At 35.2% G+C, this 18,713-nt stretch overlaps 1 protein-coding gene across 1 annotated transcript in view; it reads left to right on the top strand.

The window, feature by feature from the left end:
- LOC150098903 (serine hydroxymethyltransferase, mitochondrial-like) overlaps positions 1-13,626 on the top strand; it is a 206,980-nt gene extending 193,354 nt beyond the window's left edge. Inside the window, exons 11-12 of the mRNA XM_090405829.1 lie at positions 829-936; positions 12,951-13,626. Of these exons, the coding sequence (XP_090261955.1) occupies positions 829-936; positions 12,951-13,081 (239 nt within the window). The 3' untranslated portion in view covers positions 13,082-13,626. The remainder of the gene's footprint in view (positions 1-828; positions 937-12,950) is intronic.
- The last annotated feature ends 5,087 nt before the right edge of the window (positions 13,627-18,713 follow it).

Genomic DNA, 18,713 nt, shown 5'->3' with positions numbered 1-18,713 from the left:
ACTCTAATCCAGAGCATTTTAATAATAAGGTGTGACACCTTTTGGCAACTTGTATACGGAGATATGACTTCTGCATTACTTAAACCTTGGTATCACGAGGGAGTTGAATAAATCGACTGTGAGATGTGGTGATTAATACCCTTGGAGGGTAATGGATGGCAATGCTGTAGCCAATGAAGTTTTAACTGAGGCTCGGCTATTGCTGTTACCCTCCTGCCATGATCAGAGCTTTATATATAGCTCAATAACACCTTATCTCTACACTGTCCTCTACAGATAATGGGGAATATGAAAAGCATTCTTGCTTCACCCCTTTAAGGCAGTCCTTTTAAGGACCTTGGTATCACCTCTGGGTCTGGCTCCCACTGATGAGACCTCAATAAAGGTCGAAACTTGTGTGGGTAGTGATGATCCTTCCCATAATGCAAAGCACACATCCTTAAAGACATTTATAATGCTATGCATTATGGGATACTAAGGCAAGTGATGTGGAGTCATTAGCCTCTGTATACAAGTTGCCCTGTCCTGAAAATACTTAGTTGCAAACTTTGTTCGCTTACACTTGGATGAAGGATTAAACCTAGAATATAATTTCTTGGCATCATTAATTTAAGTCTAGTATTAGTTCTTGGTAGAACTAAAAGCACAAACATTTCTCTTTTCTTTGCTAGATTTGTTCTTTATGTCTTGTACAGATTTTATTATTAGATCCTTTACTTTATACAAAAAAAAAAGAGAGATAGTTTTAAGCTGTTTTTTTAAAAGAAATTAATGTTTTGTGCAAGCCATTACTAGAATTTGTAATAAGAATGTTTTTTCTTTCTTCAGGTGCTCCTGCCCTTACTTCTCGTCAGTTTAAAGAAAACGACTTTGAGAAAGTGACAGATTTCATTCACCAAGCAGTACAGATAGCTTTAGATGCAAAAGGCAAAGCAGGTAAGCAATGCCAGAATTGATTATTTGAATTGATATTAAATTAAAAACCATTCAAAAATGTCTAATAAAGTCTGTTAGTAACTTTGTAGTGATATATATAATAGTCACCAGTGTTCACTATAAAAGTCCTGCATGAAAGCATAAGCATATTTTTCTCCTGAAAACTTGGATTTTTCATTCTGCACACAGTTAGATTGGTCAGATAGCACCAAGAATTTACAGACAAATGATATTATTAGTGAGCAGTACATGGTGTAGTGTGGTGTTAGTAGTATGTGTAGACAGAGAATTAGGAAGCACTCTACTATACAAAGATGAGTCCGTGGAAATGTCACTTAATAATAATCTAATAAAGATGGTGGTGGCACTGCATCACACTGAGTAATCTTTGTGAATATTCATTATAGCTAACCATTTCTTTAGTTACCAGCATGGTTGGCTAAATGGATAACATCTCCATTCCCCCTACATCAGGTTGCTGTTGAAATCATGCTGTGGCTTTGGTGATTGACACTCAACGTTTCTCTGGCTGATATTTTTCATCCTTATTAGATGATTAACACTTATGCCATAGCAAGAGGTAGATGATTCATTAATTATTTGAACTCTAAAGTGGGAGAGTTTCATGTTTTGTCTCTGGAGGGTTTAGATTAACTAACCCTTCTTTCTTGTGGCATTAAAATGTGCTATAAGTTTTCTACCTTTTATTGGTAGAATATACAACAAAAAAAAATCTAATTAAGCCCCTACTGGTCATGATGTATTTGTTGATCAGAACATGAATATGAAGTGTAAGGACTGGATCAAAAAATTTCAGGGAGAAAATTTTTCGTAGCAAAATTTAAGGCATGTACATTACTCTGAGTTATCTCCTTTTAAGTGCTATCTTCCTGATTGTATAGAGTTCTTGATGATAATAAGTTGTGTAAATAAATAAATAAAGAAAACAGTCAAGATTTGCCTGAATAGTTTCAATGGTATTAAAGATGATAGCAAAGGAAAATTAAAAATCAGGTATGTATATGAGAATAAAACAAGTTTCTGTTATTTGCTTCTTTGCTAGGTTATACATGATATGAAATATAATATTAGGTTAACAGGTATGTATTACCTTCAGCTGAGTTTCTATATTTTAATCAGTTTTTGATGAGGCCCTTTGCTTGAAAGACTTGGGTTTGAATTCCATCTAGGAAGTGAAGAACGTTTATCAGGGCTTTTCAATTGAAAGTAAGTTAGCTGGTCTCATATGGAGTGACAGGGTTCTCCTCCTGGAAATTTGCGTTTTTCATCCTACAAAACAGGCAAACTGGCCAGAAGAACACCTAATTTACAGGCATTGGATACTATGGGAATAAGGAGTAACTGCCCTATTCCGTGATCTTGTTTTGAAAGCCTGTACAGTCTATACATAAGTGTAAACCAGGAAAATATCTTCAGATAAAATGGTAACATAGTCTAAAAGTTACATTCTGCAGATAAAATCGCAGGTAGATTTTAAAATGATCTTGAATGAAATCAAAAATTTTGTTTGGTTTGAAAAGGAAAACCTATGATACCTGGTCACCCTGCACCTCTGTGATATTCCTCAAATTCTTTTCAGGTGGGCCTATTGTGGGCTTTTCTTGAGGATTCCTCTCTGAAGATAACTCCAGTCTCTCTCTCTCTCACACACACAGACACATCGTCTATCCATCCACCCATTCATTTCATTGAGGGTCTACCACTTCCCATTTTTCCAGGAACTTTTCTCTCTGTTACTCTTTTGAGAAGTCCTGCTTCCATATGTCCAAAGTATTTCAGCTTTCTTCTGTCAGGACTAATAAGGAATGTTAGTTCTGTTCTTTCCAGGCCCCATCCATTTGTCTACTTTTGAGTGCATGAGGTCCTGAACAGTTTTCTATAACACTACATATCAAAAGTAGCTGTCCTTTTCCTATCAGACTTCTTTAGATTCGAAATTTCACCTAAAGAAGTCTGATAGGAAACAGCCACATCCAAAATCCTCATCTTTGTTCCTCTGGTTATAGGTCTTCTCTCAGACTTTAGATAAGTCTCTGACTAGCCATTCCTAATCTTTTTTCTGATATCTTCTCAACAGCAATTCTTCACATTGATAATGGACCCCAGGTACTCAGATTTGCTCACTTCCTTAATTATTTCTCCATTAAAGTACTTATTTTTCAGAGATTTTCCAGTCTATATTTCTATGTCAGAACTGAGTGAAGTATTTGTTGGTATTTATTTACAAGAAATGTTGTTACTATTGAACAGAAATTTAATTGTTATATAAAGGGATTGTTTGTTAAAACAAGATTCATGAGGCAAATTTTACAATTTTCTTTTTCATAGAATTTTGAAGTTTGGAGAAGAATATAAACCATATAAATGCTTTTTCAGCATTCCTTTTCTAAAACAGAAAATTTTCACAAAATTTCCCATTATCATTAATATATATATATAAATGATTCCACAAGTAGGAAGTTGTAATGAGCCTCTGTAGCTCAGGTGGTATAGACAAAGCCCTTCGGCTGAAAAGACATGGGTTTGATTCCCATCAGTGACATGAGGAACCTTTATGTGGTCTCTTTCAACTAAAGGTGAGTTAGCTGGTCTCATATGGAGGTAGGGGTTTTTTTCACCTGGAAACTTGGGTTTTTCATCCACCAGAACAGGCAAACTGGCCCTGTGAACAGACGCATCTTCAGACATAGGACACACCGGAAGGCATAGAGCCAACCACCTTATCCTCGAGAGGTCGCAGCTGTGAACTCCACAGCTAAAGAACTTCAATGGTTCGTGAAAAGCTTAAGACAAGGAAGTTGTAAAGCCATTCACTATTTCATCGACATTTGAGCTAGTGATTAAGAAGAAAGAGGACCCTAGTGATGTTTCTTGAACAGCTGGAAATTGTAATTCCTTGAAGAAGATAGTGTAAGAAAGACAGAGGTAGATGAGGAATATGAAGGTTCAAGAGGAGAATGAAAAGTTGAGTTCACTTGAAGCTGGTCAGTAAATGGGTGTTGATAAGCAGTTGCTTATCTTACAGACTTAATGGAGAATGACTGAAGACAGTTCTGCAAAGCAGCAGCTGAAAATATTATTAAAAAAAAAAAAAAAAAAAGAAGAAAATTTATAAGAAGAATCAGTATGAAAATCTGTGGTTATCTGTTAATTATATTATTGTCTTCTAGATCAGCATTCTTCAACCTTTTTACACCTGCAAACCAAGGAAAATAGGAGAAATATTTTGCAGACCGGCTGATGGCTAAGACAGAAACATAAACCAATATAGATAGTATTTTATTTATTAAATCCAATGTTATAAAATTACAATTTTTAGCTAGTGCGACATCTGCTGCTGCTTAGAGGTTAGAAAATTTGATATACGTGGCTGGAGCGTTGTTTCTGAGAGACGAAGTGCTGCAAACATCCATTCGATTTCTCTGTTTGGTTTTTATTACTGACATGGATGAAAAAGTCTTTTCACAAAAATAGGAAGTCGAAAAAACAACCAACAATTTGATAGCTTTATAACTCAGAGATGGATATTTTTTTTGAGTGATATCCAAAATTGAGACAATGATTGCATTTTATGTCTGGACATCAGAAGACAACTCGATCAGCTTTTCTTTTTCATGAGGATCAAGTGCGCATGATTTTATATCTTCCAAGAAGGGATTATTAATCCAGAGGTTATCTTTACGAGGATCATCAATTTCAGGGAAATAATTATTAAAGTTTCAGCTAACGCCCTTAAATGTTGACACTTATTTTGTTGATTATGACTTTCTTGTTGACATCAGCAGCAAGATATAGAAATGTTTCCACTTTCGGGAGAAAGTGGAAACATTTCTATATCTTCCTCTTGTATGCGACTATCCCAAAGAGCCAGCTTCTTTTTGAAAACATCCATTTTATTTCTCGATGTAAAAATATTTGTACAAGATCCCTGAAGAGAAATATTAAGTTCATTAAGAAGACTAAATATGTCTACCATATACACAAGCTTAGCCATCTATTCCTCATTCAACAAAGGCTCTACTAGGTTAGATTTTTGCTCTCGTAGAAACTGCTTTACTTCTTCCCTCAGTTCGAAAAGGCATGCAAGAACCTTTCCTCTCAATAACCACCTTCTGCATAGAGAAGGAGATGTTGGTGGTGTGATTCCATACTCTCACACAGTGTCATGAACAGCCTGGAGTTCATAGCTCGACTACAAATTTCATTAATGATCTTCACTGCGTCATTCATCACAGTGTTTAGTTCAGTGGAAAGCTTCTTTGCAGCTAGGTGCTCCCAGTAGATCATAAAGTGAGTGGACAAAACTTCTGGGTGCACGACTTCCTTTATTTTCGCAACTACTCCTGAGCGACATCCAGTCATGCTCGCAGCACCGTCCATACACACTCTGACGCATTTGCTCCAGTCTAAGCCCTGTGCTTGAAAATACCCATCAAAAGCATTAAATATCTCTGAACTAGTGGTCCGTCCAGGTAAGTCAAGGCAACAAAGAAGTTCTTTCCTTAACTCTTCATCTTCACTATACCTCACAAAGCAAAGTAGGATAGCATGGTTACTCATGTCAGTTGATTCATCAAGTTGAATTGCGAAACATCTTGATATCTTTATCCCCTCTACAATATCGGTGACCGTATCAGTAATTCTCCTCTGAATGGTGGTGTCCAAAAGCAATATAGCCTCCAGTTTTTTTAGTGGCTTGAGGACCCAAAATTTCTCGTATGACATTTAAGATGCAAAAGTTTGAAGAGCAGCTAAATAAGCTATTCTTCAAATAGCTAAAAAAGCAGCAACTTGTCACTAGTCATCATCATTTTCATTTCACTTTTCTGACTTTTCAACTGGTCACGTAATCTTTGAAAAAAGTCCAATAGCTTATTAATAAAATCTCTATGCTGCTTCGAATGCAAATGACGAGCAAGTTTGGAAGGTTTCATGGCTTCGTTTGATGGAATTTTGGAACATACTACACACAAAGGCTCTGGCGATAGTTCACTGCCAGGGGCTACAATGAAACCAAGCTTTAAATAGTCCTTGTTAAAGATACCATGCTATTTTAAACCTGGTTTTACTCCATTTCCCCAAGTGAGCAAACAGACAAATAAGTCAAGTTTGCGTGCCTGCACGTAATGCAAGTCTAGCTGACCCTGTAGGTAGTGCAAGACCAAGGTAACTCATGGTAAAAGTAGAATAAGCTCTGATCACTAATCTTAATATTTGTCTGTTTGCTCACTTGGGGAAATGGAGTAAAACCAGGTTTAAAATAGCTTGGTATCTTTAACATTTATTATACCCAAGGTAAAATACTTTCTAAATTTAAATAGTTCTTGTCGAAATGCCTAACAAAGTTTTTTTTGATAAGACCTCAAAGAAGGTTGAAACTGGTCTGGGTAGTAACCTCTCCTCATAATATAAGGCAGTATTAAATCTCCTAGGAGCTGTGTTTTACATTATGAGAAAATATCAAGGATAGTGAGGGAGCTTGCTCCACCTTTCCTTCGAGTTGCCTTGGTGTTGTACCACCAGGTGTTCAATTGGATTTGCCGATAGTTCTTCGGCATGAAACTCTTAGATCGTAGTTTTTGATCTCAGAGTTTCGCATACTGGCTGTAAAATAATAAGGGATTTTTATCCCCTTAATTTAACAAAGTTTCCTTTTCTTTCTTTGGTTTGTATTGCACATTCCGAAGTAACAACTTATTTCTTTTTCTTTGTTTCTTCTAAACTTGAAGCATTAGTGCTTGGCATACTTTCGATACCATTACTACTTTTCTCCTCAATATTGTCCTTGCCTCTACTAAAGAAGGTTAAAAGATTTTGCTGTTTGACTTTTTTTTTGTCTCCATTGTGTAGGGTTTCAAATATTATGAAAGAAAAACTTGTTTTCCAAAATATCACAACACAATATTAGAAAACAATATGGATAAGCATGATAAAATAAGAATTTTTGCGACGTGTCATTGACAGGCAAGCTGACGCAATACTGGCATTCGACAGCTGCTCACTTCGCCTATACTTTGGGCGCTACATTGTCATGTCCCGCTCTGCCGTTGAAGAACAAGGTTCTAGATAACATTAAGGGTTTTTTTTTTTTTTTTGTGTCAATGACACCAAAATCTACCACCTAAGATTTTATACTTCTAAGGGATTCACGGACAATTCATTGTGGAAAATTCATCAAGTGGACAATTCGTTGCAGGGAAAATTCATCGTGCAAAAACTATTGATCGCTGAAAATGTTATTCGATAGAAAACTGAAATGAATTACATTGATACTGATATATAAAAAGTAAATGCAGTGCAAGATAATTTTCACAAAATATAATTTTATTATGTATCGATGTATTAGTCCACACAGTTAGCCGAGTGGCTGATTGCTTCACAACCATATGCCTGGGAAAGGAGTATCCTGAGTTTGATTCCCGTCACTGACATGAGGAGTATAGGATCTTTCTCAGACATAGCCAAGTTAGCTGGTCTTGGGCGAGGACTGTAGGGTTTTTCTCCCCAGTTTATGTGGGGGTTTTTCCTCCTGCAAGCAAGCAAACAGCAAACCGGCCGTGAGAAGATAACGCTTCTATAGACTTGCTTTGATACCACAGAATCTGTAGTATCGAAGTAAGAAAGAATATTTATACCATTTTAAGACGGAACAGAAATTAGGAAACTCACCAATCAATAAAATATTACTTTCACTGTATAAGAATAAAAAATATTATGAAAATCTAAATAATTAATACATAGATCCATCCCTCTTTTACCTTTACGGTGTCGAGGGTTTCTATTCCTTATAACCGCAACTGTTACACAAGGATAAGGTGGTTGGCATATACCTCCCAGTGTATCCTATGTCTGTAGAAGGGTTAATTCTCAAGGCCATTTTGCCTACTACATTTTGGGAGGAAAAATCCCATATAAACTGGGGAGAAAACCCTGCAGTCCTCGCCCAAGACTGACTAACTTGGCTATGTCTGACGAAAAATCCTAAGCTCCTCATGTCAGCGACAGAAATCAAACCCAGCACACTCCTTTCCCATGCATATAGTTGTGAAGCAACCAGCCACTCAGCTAACCTTGCGGACTAATACATAGATACATAATGAAATTATAGTTTGTGAAATTTATCTTGCACTGCATTTACTTTTCATATATCAGTATCAATGCAATATCATTTCAATTTTCTAGCGAATAACATTTTGAGCAAATTTTTTCAGTGATCAGTAGTCTGCACGATGAATTTTTCTGTGATGAATTTTCCCCATGATGAATTGTCTGGACACACTTCTAAAGTGCAGATTTAGAATTCTCATGAACAGTCTCACTTGTAATGCTGAAATAGTGATGATATTACTTTTATGCAGCTTGTGTGAGTTCAAGTTTACCAATTGCTTTTTTTTTGGGGGGGGGGGGGGAAGAAGTATAGCTCATGCACCAGAAAGCTAGTTTGAATACAATAAGATTATTGCAATCAAAAATAACTAGTTTTGCAGCCCTTCTTAGCTCCAAAGTTACCATGAATATAGCAAAAACAACAGATAACAGCATTTATTCTTTATTTAAATTAAGGGGATATTTAATCCCACATTATTTCAAAGCTGAATAAGAAAACTCTAAGATAGAAATCAATCAAAGAGTTTCATGCCGAATATAGCAAACTATAAAAGTTCGGCAAGTCTAAGTGTGAGCAAACACCTGGGTGGTGCAATACCAGGCAACTTGTAGTAAAGGTGGATAAAGCTAGGATCGCTATTCAAGCATTTATTCTAATTTTAAAGGACTAACATATTATCTAAGTGATATCTGATGGTCTAATATTACTTGTAAATACCATAAGAATGGGAGCACATTGAATTACAACACATTTTTATTAAATTATATATAATTAAAGTGCAAATGGTAGTTATATTTTTATATTAGTGCTACAGATATGAGGTTGCAAAACTTATAGCCTATGTTAAGAAGAGAGAAGACACCTAGTTATGTTTTTAGAATTGCTGAGGTTGCAGGTCTCAGGGAACACTAAGTGAGAAAACTTTTTTCAAAGATCTCTGAGAGAGTGATTTGAGGGAATCTAAAAAAGAGAGAGAGTGTTAATCATTTGATCAGAGTGTCCTCTGCTAGACACCAAAAATATGGTGATGTTTTCTAAAGTTGAGTAAAAGTTGAACTGTTAAGTAGTGAGTGTCTTTAGAAGAAAAAGTACAACAGAGTTTTTTTGGACATGAGAAGGGATGATGTCATGTCTTTGTTAGGCAAGTGTTATGTATTGCCGTGTGCACCATTTTACGTCGTTGCTCTTCCTAAAATTATTTTTACTTCCTTTATGAATTTTCCTCTCTACAATAACTACAAGACTTATAAAATTTCCCTGACTCTAATATCTGTATCACTTCTTACGTGCTCATTCTATAAGGAAAGCAAATTCTTTATCTCTAGTCGATTCCTAATTTTACTCACGTGCTTACCCTGACTATTAAAGGTCATTCCTTGTTAAAAGAAACGAATCCTCTAATTTCTTTCTGGGGCCATCTCCTCTTCAGATATTGACAAATTTATTTTTTAAAGCTGTGCCAGCCAGTATCCTAGAATAGAGGGGACTCTTATTCAGGGAGACTTTTCCAGACTTTTGGTGCACATAGATGAATAAATTTAGTGCTTAAATTCATAAATCAAACACTTTACTGTGGCTAAGTAAATTCTGGTTTGCAGTCGTAACCTCTATAACAACATGTTATACTTTTCTTTCAATCCCCAATCCCCCCCCTGCTATGGTTCATATCACAGGCAAAACTCAGGTATAGAAGAAAAAACATATTTATTGGAATCTAAAGACATAATATACACTTAGACCAATCTCACTTTCAATTAGTTAAATGACATGCTAAATCAAACTGTATCAAACTAATTAATACTCTAATGCATGAACAATAAATCCTTCTTTTGAGTTAGAGATTTAACACACATAATATACTTCTAATCAATGTTCTACCTACTATGTTAGTCTTGTATATTAAACTAGTCACAATCATCTATAATCATTCCAAACAATTTGTCTTATGGACATAAGCCACTGCTAATGTCCATAAGACAAATTGTGAATCGCTTAAAGTTCTTAAATACTGTCCATACTCAATTATTACATTACAATGATCTTTCCCTTTTACCGATTTTACCATTTCTTGGGGCAGGATCTCCAGGTCCGTCTGAACTGTCCTTCTTTGTTTGAATTACTTTTCGATACTTCTGTAAGCCTGTGTCCATGTTGTGGGTCACTATGGTCATCAGATTAAACTATGCTCTACACCTGGTGTTTTTCTCGATCTGTTTTGGGCCATCCTCGTTTCTAGCTGCCAGTTCATAATATACGTCCGCGATATTATTCCATCGGAACTTATAGCGAAGGCGCCATATGCCGACATCTCATGCTTTAGTACTGGCAGAAATTCAGACATCGAAGGGAAAGGCGCACCTTCTGATATCGAACTATCGCCAAGAAACACCATCAGGAACTACCGGAGAGAAGTCCACGAGAGAAGTCGAATCATCATCCAGCAAAATAGGCAAAAAAAGCCTTCAGAAAGGGATGCAAACCCTTTTTATTCTCTCTTCGCTTCCCCCCCTTTTTAGCACCCTCTTACTACTTTCTGCGATCTTTTCCCGCCTGCTACTTTCTTCGTCTGCGGCAACTTCGGCACATCACAAGATCATAGCAGCGTCTTCCGGGAAATGAATGTGCATCGCTTTCTGAGATTGCCAATGCCTCAGGCTCGCCCGTGACCATTGGACTAATGTTTACATCTAATTTACCCATTCATTGTATACATGATGCATTTCATATAATACTAATTTATACACGAAGTTCTTTACATGGTATTACAATTCTACTAAAAGGAGGTAATTCTATTTCTATTTACAGTTAGTACTTTATTTCTTCTGCTCGAGTACAATTTTTTTCTCTCAGCTGATTTTTCTGACTTGTTAAATCCTGAATGAATTGTTTCTTTAATAAAGTGCTTCATTCAGGATGTAACACAAGGCTACAAGTAAATGTTAGCCCAAGAAGAGATCAAGAAATTTGCACAAGAAATTATTCTGTAATTGGGCCTTTCAAAGTAAGATTTGGATTTAGTGATAATTTTTACAGCAACTACTTCAATCATAACATGAGAGAAGCTGGGGGGGTTTCGTTACAAGCTTGAATTATTGCCTTGGTAATATGTTGAAAAACTAAGGTTTGAGTAGTAGATATGGATTTTTGAATGAAATGATTACTGAAGGTCTTAGTGCTTCATTCCATTAAAAGAAATATTTCAAAAACTTGATTAGAGCAAGGTTTGGGATTAAGGGAGTGGAAACAGTAGTCTAACCACATAAAATGGTTAGGCTACTGTTAGATGGTTAGAAGTTTGGAGGTCATCCCACATTGTACCATTATAACATCAAAAAAACATGAAGCTGAGGGAGTACTGTGCCATCTCTTCCTAGTAAGCTGGTAATTTTGAAACGGGAAGATAGTTGAAGTTGTGGATAAAGTAAGTGAAATCATCAAAGAAAATTATTTCACTGAACTTGGATATTCATTAAAAGTTAAGAATTCAAGAGTAATTTTCAGAATTTGGAGAACAGTATAAACAACAAATGAAAGTTACAGAATAGGGCAAGGAAATTTTTGGATTCTAGATGATTGGACATTGCTTGGAATATTGGATTATATACTCCGTGATAACTTCCTTCACAATGCTACCTTTAATGTTCAGTTAAGGTGACTTTGGGTCTCCATATTGTGTGTGTAGGGGGGGGGTAGTGCCTCAATTGTAGAGAATATTGGCCACCTCAGGCCTCAAATAAGTAAGGTGGTGTTTCACTATATGATATTCACATATCACTTAAAAAGTGATATGTGGATATCACATAGGGAAACATTTCCTCTATCTACGAAAGATATGCACCTTATGCCAGCTCTACTTGTTATCTCCAGAAAGAGATAATCTCTTTAAGTGGGAGATTAACTTCTTTATCCTGTGTTAGCTCATCACACCCTCCTTATTTAGAGGCTTGAAATGGCTTGAAAGTTTGATGTTTGGTCCTTAGATCAGCATTTGACTATATGGAATAGAAAAAATCCTTAGCCCACCCATCATATACTAAAGTACTATGAGTTCATGACCTTTTGTGGGTGAGAGTTACATTAAAGAAAAGTCTTTTAGAAAACAAGCTTTACCAGTAAAAAAAAAAGTGAGGGTTTTTTTGACACTATTCTCTCATTAATGTTGTCTGTATTGCATGCTTATCAGTCCATATGTGGGCATTATATATGCACACTCATGAAATCGTTAAAGCATGTTAATTCAGTGCTAATTTTCTAATCAGTCTCTTGGCATGAAAGGTTGTAAACCTGTAGGACCTTTAATATCATGGGTGGATTACAGATTAAATAATCCAGAAACTACAGATCAAACATGGAAATTTTTCAACGATTTCAGTATAGACTGCTATCCTATTTCAATAAGTAGAATAGTGGTCCTATTGATTAATGAAAGTCATTTACCAACTGAAGATTTTCACAAATGTTGATGCCATGGTGGAACTTGAGTCCTAAGTTCAAGTTTCATTATGAAGTAACCCATGTGGTGGTTCATCACATAAGGTGAGATATTACTAATCATATAAATTTTGTTGGCATAGTTGGCTCAATGAATAGCATTTTTGCTGTCCAGCCACTTGGCTGTATTAAAATTGCACTGGGCCTGAATGTTCATTCTTGAGAGTGGGATTCCCATATTATCTGATTGTTTGCCTGCCCATTCTACTAAAATGTGCTGTATGTTTCCAACCTTTTGTAGGGGTGATTTTAACATAAATAAAGATTAATACATAAATATATTAATGCATTTTGAGATATTATTACCTGTGATAGATATAATTATCAAATAACAATCCTCAATTTTACTCTGTATTGTAGCGAATTTTGTCATTTAATTTATTCTCCATTGCAGGAAAAACTGTCAAAGATTTCAAGACATTAATATCATCAGATCCAGAGACTAGGGATAAAATTGCAGCACTGAGAAAAGAAGTTGAAAATTTTGCTACAAAGTTCCCCATGCCAGGATTTTCAGACCATTGATGGAATGTAACACTGCCATGACTGTGTGCCTTATAAATAATCAAAAACAACAACAACAACAAAAAAAAAACTAGGATTGCAGAAAACTTAAAAAAAATCATGCAGATGTTAATTTTTACAAAAATGGAATATTCTTGTAATTCTTCTTTATCAACAGCTGCTGCAACAGAAACTGTTGGGTCAGGTGGATCAAAGATCTTTATTTCTTGCTTATAGTACTCAGTTTTGTACAGGTACTGGTTATCTCTTCTTATAGTATTTCATAATAGAATATATCATAAACTGTAAAAAGAAATCTTGAATCCAATTCTAAATTGGAACTTCTGATGACTTATATTGTGATTTGATCAACTGTTGACATTTGTTTATCTATACATATTGTTGGCTGGTTATCTTTTTTATTAAACGTGTTAATTTCTGAAATATTTGCTATTTCACCAAAATCATCACAAAACCTAAACTCTTAGTTTCTTCATTACTATAGTTATTGCTGAACATTGAATGAATTTATTGATCAAAATTAAATTGGAACTTCTGATGACTTATATTGTGATTTGATCAACTGTTGACATTTGTTTATCTATACATATTGTTGGCTGGTTATCTTTTTTATTAAACGTGTTAATTTCTGAAATATTTGCTATTTCACCAAAATCATCACAAAACCTAAACTCTTAGTTTCTTCATTACTATAGTTATTGCTGAACATTGAATGAATTTATTGATCAAAATAATTAGAAAACAAGCATTCATGCTTGTGTGATCAAAACTTTTATAAAGTTTTCCCTCTCTATCTCCATGTTCTACTCATGATTTTATATTTGAATTTAAAAAAATAATAATAATTCCAAGAAATTGTTTGTAGGATTTTTTTTTATTTCTAAATATACAACTCATGCTATGTTTTATTTCATTGTTAGACAGATAATAAGTTCTCTGGAAAATGCGATTAGCAAAAAAACTGAATACTGTAAAATACACTACTTTCCTCCCTATCTACCTTCTGTGGAGCACTCTGTGAATCCTGCATTCAAAAGTACCAAAGATTATTTATTAAAAGAAATTGGGGTTCACAAATTTATGAACTCTAGTTTAAGTTCAAAAAATGAATAAACATACATTATTTCTTCACCATCACCTAAGTACACATTAACTTACCTTGAAAAATACTATATTCTCAACAATAATGTTAAATAGCGTTATAAAATAAAATGATACTGATGGTGAGCAGAGCCAAGTTTATTAATGATTGTGTACTTTTTCAGCATAATGTACATTTTAGAAAAACAAAATTTTTAGCATATTAGCTGTCATAATATTAGATATTATGAATAAACATACATTAATTCCTCACCATCACCTATGTACACATTAACTAACCTTGAAAAATACTATATTCTCAATAATAATGCTAAATAGCATTATAAAAGAATATTAATAATAATATTATTATTATATAATATTAGATATTATTGTATCTAATCAATGGAAAGGATTGAGTATTTTGTTCTTGTGCTAAAGTGAGACACGGTAGGGGTTTACTGTAATAACAAACGATAAATCTGAGGATACAAAAATAAGCAAGTTATTCTTTTCTAAAAACCTTTATTAGATATGTTTAGCTGGAATTTTTTTAAATAATTCCAAACAAAATTCCAAATTTAATTACCGAAAAAAAATTGCCATTATCATCATTGTCTAGACATCTCTATAAAGTGTCTGGAAACTCATTTCAGAGGCCTGTGCTAACCATTATGCACACAGTGTCTGTCATACCTCCCTTTAAATATATTTGCTGACACTGCACTCATAATCCATTTCACTTGTTCACCACTCGGTAAACAATTTCCTCCTCGCATCCTTGCTGACTACAGTCAGTGTCTACGAGTTGACCCCCTCTATCCCCGTCTGATGTCTCCTATCATGTATTCAAAATTTTTCTACAGCTAGCCTATAAAAAACCCTTAGAAATTTATATGCATGTATCATATCTCTTCTTTTCTGCTCATTAGCCTAATTTTATATCTCAAAACTTTCATTCTATCTTATAGGCAATATTCCACATAACACTATTTTGGTCATTCAGTTTTGGATCTTCTCCACTCCTTCCCCATCATTAAGAAACTTACCACGCTATGCACAGATCAAATCTGTGCATAGTGTGGTTCTATCAGAGGCTTATAAAAGAGAGATAACTTCTGCATGTCAGTGTGTTTTCAACATCCAGCTAAATTTTTTTGCCCGTTTTGACAATATGTCTCCTGAACCTCACCTTATTGTACACTGTCATCTCCAAATCCCTGACCTCTTTGTATTTCTCAGCAAACTACTTTTCAGCTAAAGATGATGTATCGCATACAGAAGTAAATGGTTTTTATATTGCAAAACAGATAAAGACATGCACATTAAAACAACTGATTGTTAATGCATGTGCTGTTCTCATGACCTTAGTTCATTCAGCCATCATTATAACTGGGGTATCTTAAAACATGTGCAAGAAAATATTTTTATATATAGAAAATAATATACAAACTGCTCATGAAATCATGATTAACTGACATTCACATTGTTAATTGTTGGAACATTTGAAATCTGAGCTGCAGAATCTATTTTTTTTATGGTAATCCCATACACAAGAGGTTATTTACCTTGTAGTACATCAGTACAATGTTGATAAATAGAGTTGAGAAATAAAAAAAAAACTTTCATGACATTTTAAAACTTGCAGATTGTACTTCAGGAAATGCATAAGAGGGATGGCTATTTCCAAAGACAGCAGTAAAGAGAGAGAGAGAAGAGAAGAAAGAGAGAGAATGAATGAAGAGGAAGAAATGCATGAAAAGGCTAAGGAAAATTATGGCAGGAAAAAGACCCAGTGAATGTATGATATAGGTTGATTGATGAAGTGCTGTAGAAGAAAGAAACATAAGATCTTATATTTCTGTCTTCTAGTTATTTATTATTATTATTAATTTGGAGGAAAATTGTTGATATTTTTAATAGCATAAACTTAATTGTGTAGTACTGTCAAAGTACTACACAATTTCCATCATCAATTTCCTGCACTTCAGGAAATTGATGTGGTTTGGAGATGAGAATTTTTGGTTGTAGAAGTTAACATTCTAGAAGTTTAATTTGTATAGTGCAAGTTTATTAAATGCAGAGAAGGAGTGTAGTATTTTGCTATTAGCAAAGTGTAGATTGGATTTGCAGATAACTTGAGAAGATCTTTGATGTAAAGGAGGATGTAAAGCCTTGTCCATAGTAACTGACATAAATGGACTCCAAATCATTTCTCCTACTGGTGACAAGACTTTGGAAATGCACAATCAACGGTGCCTCTCCAAAAGGAGTTTCGAAGGGTTTAGTGAGTAATACATTGAGAATGAATCAGGCCAGTGGGAGACGTGTGCTGCTTTTGTCTTTTGAGATGTCTTTTTTTCCTAATGGACAAACTTCTTGACAGGATCATATACAGGGTGTTCGGGATAAATTTGACATATTTATAATTAATTATATTTTTCCGTAAGTTACATGTATTAACACACACTTCTCTTCATTTAAAAGTTTGGACCCTTCTTCATTCATATACAAGATGTCAGAAAGGATGGATAGCTGGAACCCACCTGAATCATGGAAGAGAATAACTTGTATCATGATGATTCGTGCCCGCCATCAAAATAAGGATATTACGACTGCTGCCCAATGCTCCCTGAATACAGTAAAAACAATCAGGCATGAACTAGAGACTTGCAATGGTGACTACGAGGATGTAGCAAGAAGAAAGATCCCTAGCAGACGATCTGATTGCGTTTGTACAGCAGAATTCCTCGCAAATCTGCAGGAACAGGTGTTGAAGAACCCTGGCATTGGAATTCGGGCTTTGTTCGTGGAGTTGCTAACTGTAGTCAAGCCCTGGATAACAAGGGTAGCCAATGGTAGGCCGTATGTATGGCAGCAGGATTCGGCCCCTTGCCACACCTCTGGGAAAAGTCAAAAATGGTTGTCTGAAAATTTCTACGACTTCACCAGTCCAAATGTTTGGCCTCCAAACTCCCCAGACCTTAACCCCATGGATTATTTTGTATGGGGCGCAGTTGAAAAAGACACCAATCGCACTTCCAGTAATACAAAAGCCCAGTTAATGGATAAAATTAAAATAGTTTTTGCGGCCCTTCCCAGGGAGACTGTAGCATCAGCTTGTTCGAGGTTCCGAAGCAGAATTGAAGCTGTGATCGATGCTAATGGTGGTTATTTTGAGTAAATCTTGTTGATAGTATTGTAATTAACTCTGCCTGTAATGTTTTTTTGTCAATTCATTAAATTTAATAGATACAAAGAAGATTTTCTTTTTCCTTACGAAACTGTCAAATTTATCCCGAACACCCTGTATATATATATATATATATATATATATCTCCGAACCAATCAGTTGAACTGGGGTGTTTAAGGGTCAAGACTGCATAACTGGGAGGAGATCTCCACATAGCCTTTTTTGGGAATGCAGAGAACTGACCAGGGATTCTGACCCTATGTCCAGTCTTCGCCTTTTCTTGGTGCACCCTGTTCGGTATCTACCTGGATACTGAATGAATGAGGATGGCCTGGCAATTTGGGATTTTTCCAACCAAATTGTATTCTTATTGGCTTAAACCATAACTCAAAATGATGGTATAACATGATGGAATTTCATGCTGACTGGGGTGTCACCTGATTAAACAAGGCTACTGTTGTTTTCATTGGGGAATCAGGGCAAACAGTGAAAAGTCAGCTACTGGAACAACCCCCAACTCAAAATCAGCAGAGATCAAGATTGGCATCAACAACATAAGAAGCATCAATGGAAAAGAAATGGAACTAGCAGAAAATTGGATAAGTACCAGATCGATATAATGGGTGTTACTGAAACAAAGAAGATAAAAACAGGCAAGATCTTTCTGAGCAACAGATACATGATGTTACATTCAGGCAATAACAATCAGGGAAAAGGAGTAGTTATAATAGCAAACACTAAATATGAGGATAATCTTCTTGAATGTGGCAGGCAGTATCAAGTAGAGTGATGTGGGCTAATATGAGAATATGAGGAACTGGACAATGAGACTTATTTGTGCTTGTGATTCCACAGAAGGTTCTACTAAAGGAAGTGGGGGAATTTTTCAAAGCATTGGAGAAGGCAGCTGATACAATGAAAAAGGAAAAGTTGGTCCTTGTTGTAGACGTAAACAGCAGAGTAGAAAATTATTACCAGACATATAAGAATTTTTAGGAAAATTGGAGAAAATAGCAAAGCTAATAATGGTAAGTACCTGCTAGATTTCTGCTCAGGACACCATCTTCTAACATAATGTGCACAAATTCACATGGAGAGAAGATGCAAGGAATAAGAAGTCTCATTGACTATGTTATTGTTGACAGTGATGTTTTCACACTGGTTCATGGCACAAGAATATACAGAGGATTTGAAATAGGAAGTGGTCGCCATTTATTGTTGAGCAGGATAAAATTGAACTTCATATTGAAAATAAGGGTGTGTTTTTAAATGAATCAAAGTTGAACAGTTATCAGGTGTGAATTATAGGCTCGAATGCACATTGTTCAAGGAAAACAAAGAGTTTGAAAACAAGAACCA

This window comes from Typopeltis vanoorti, chromosome 15 (genome assembly GCF_054136105.1).
Source record: "Typopeltis vanoorti isolate ZY-2024b chromosome 15, IOZ_Tvanoo_1.0, whole genome shotgun sequence".
Classification (NCBI taxonomy): Eukaryota; Metazoa; Arthropoda; class Arachnida; order Uropygi; family Thelyphonidae; genus Typopeltis; species Typopeltis vanoorti.
Note: the sequence above shows the minus strand (reverse complement) of the source record. Positions and strands in the feature narration are given on the sequence as shown.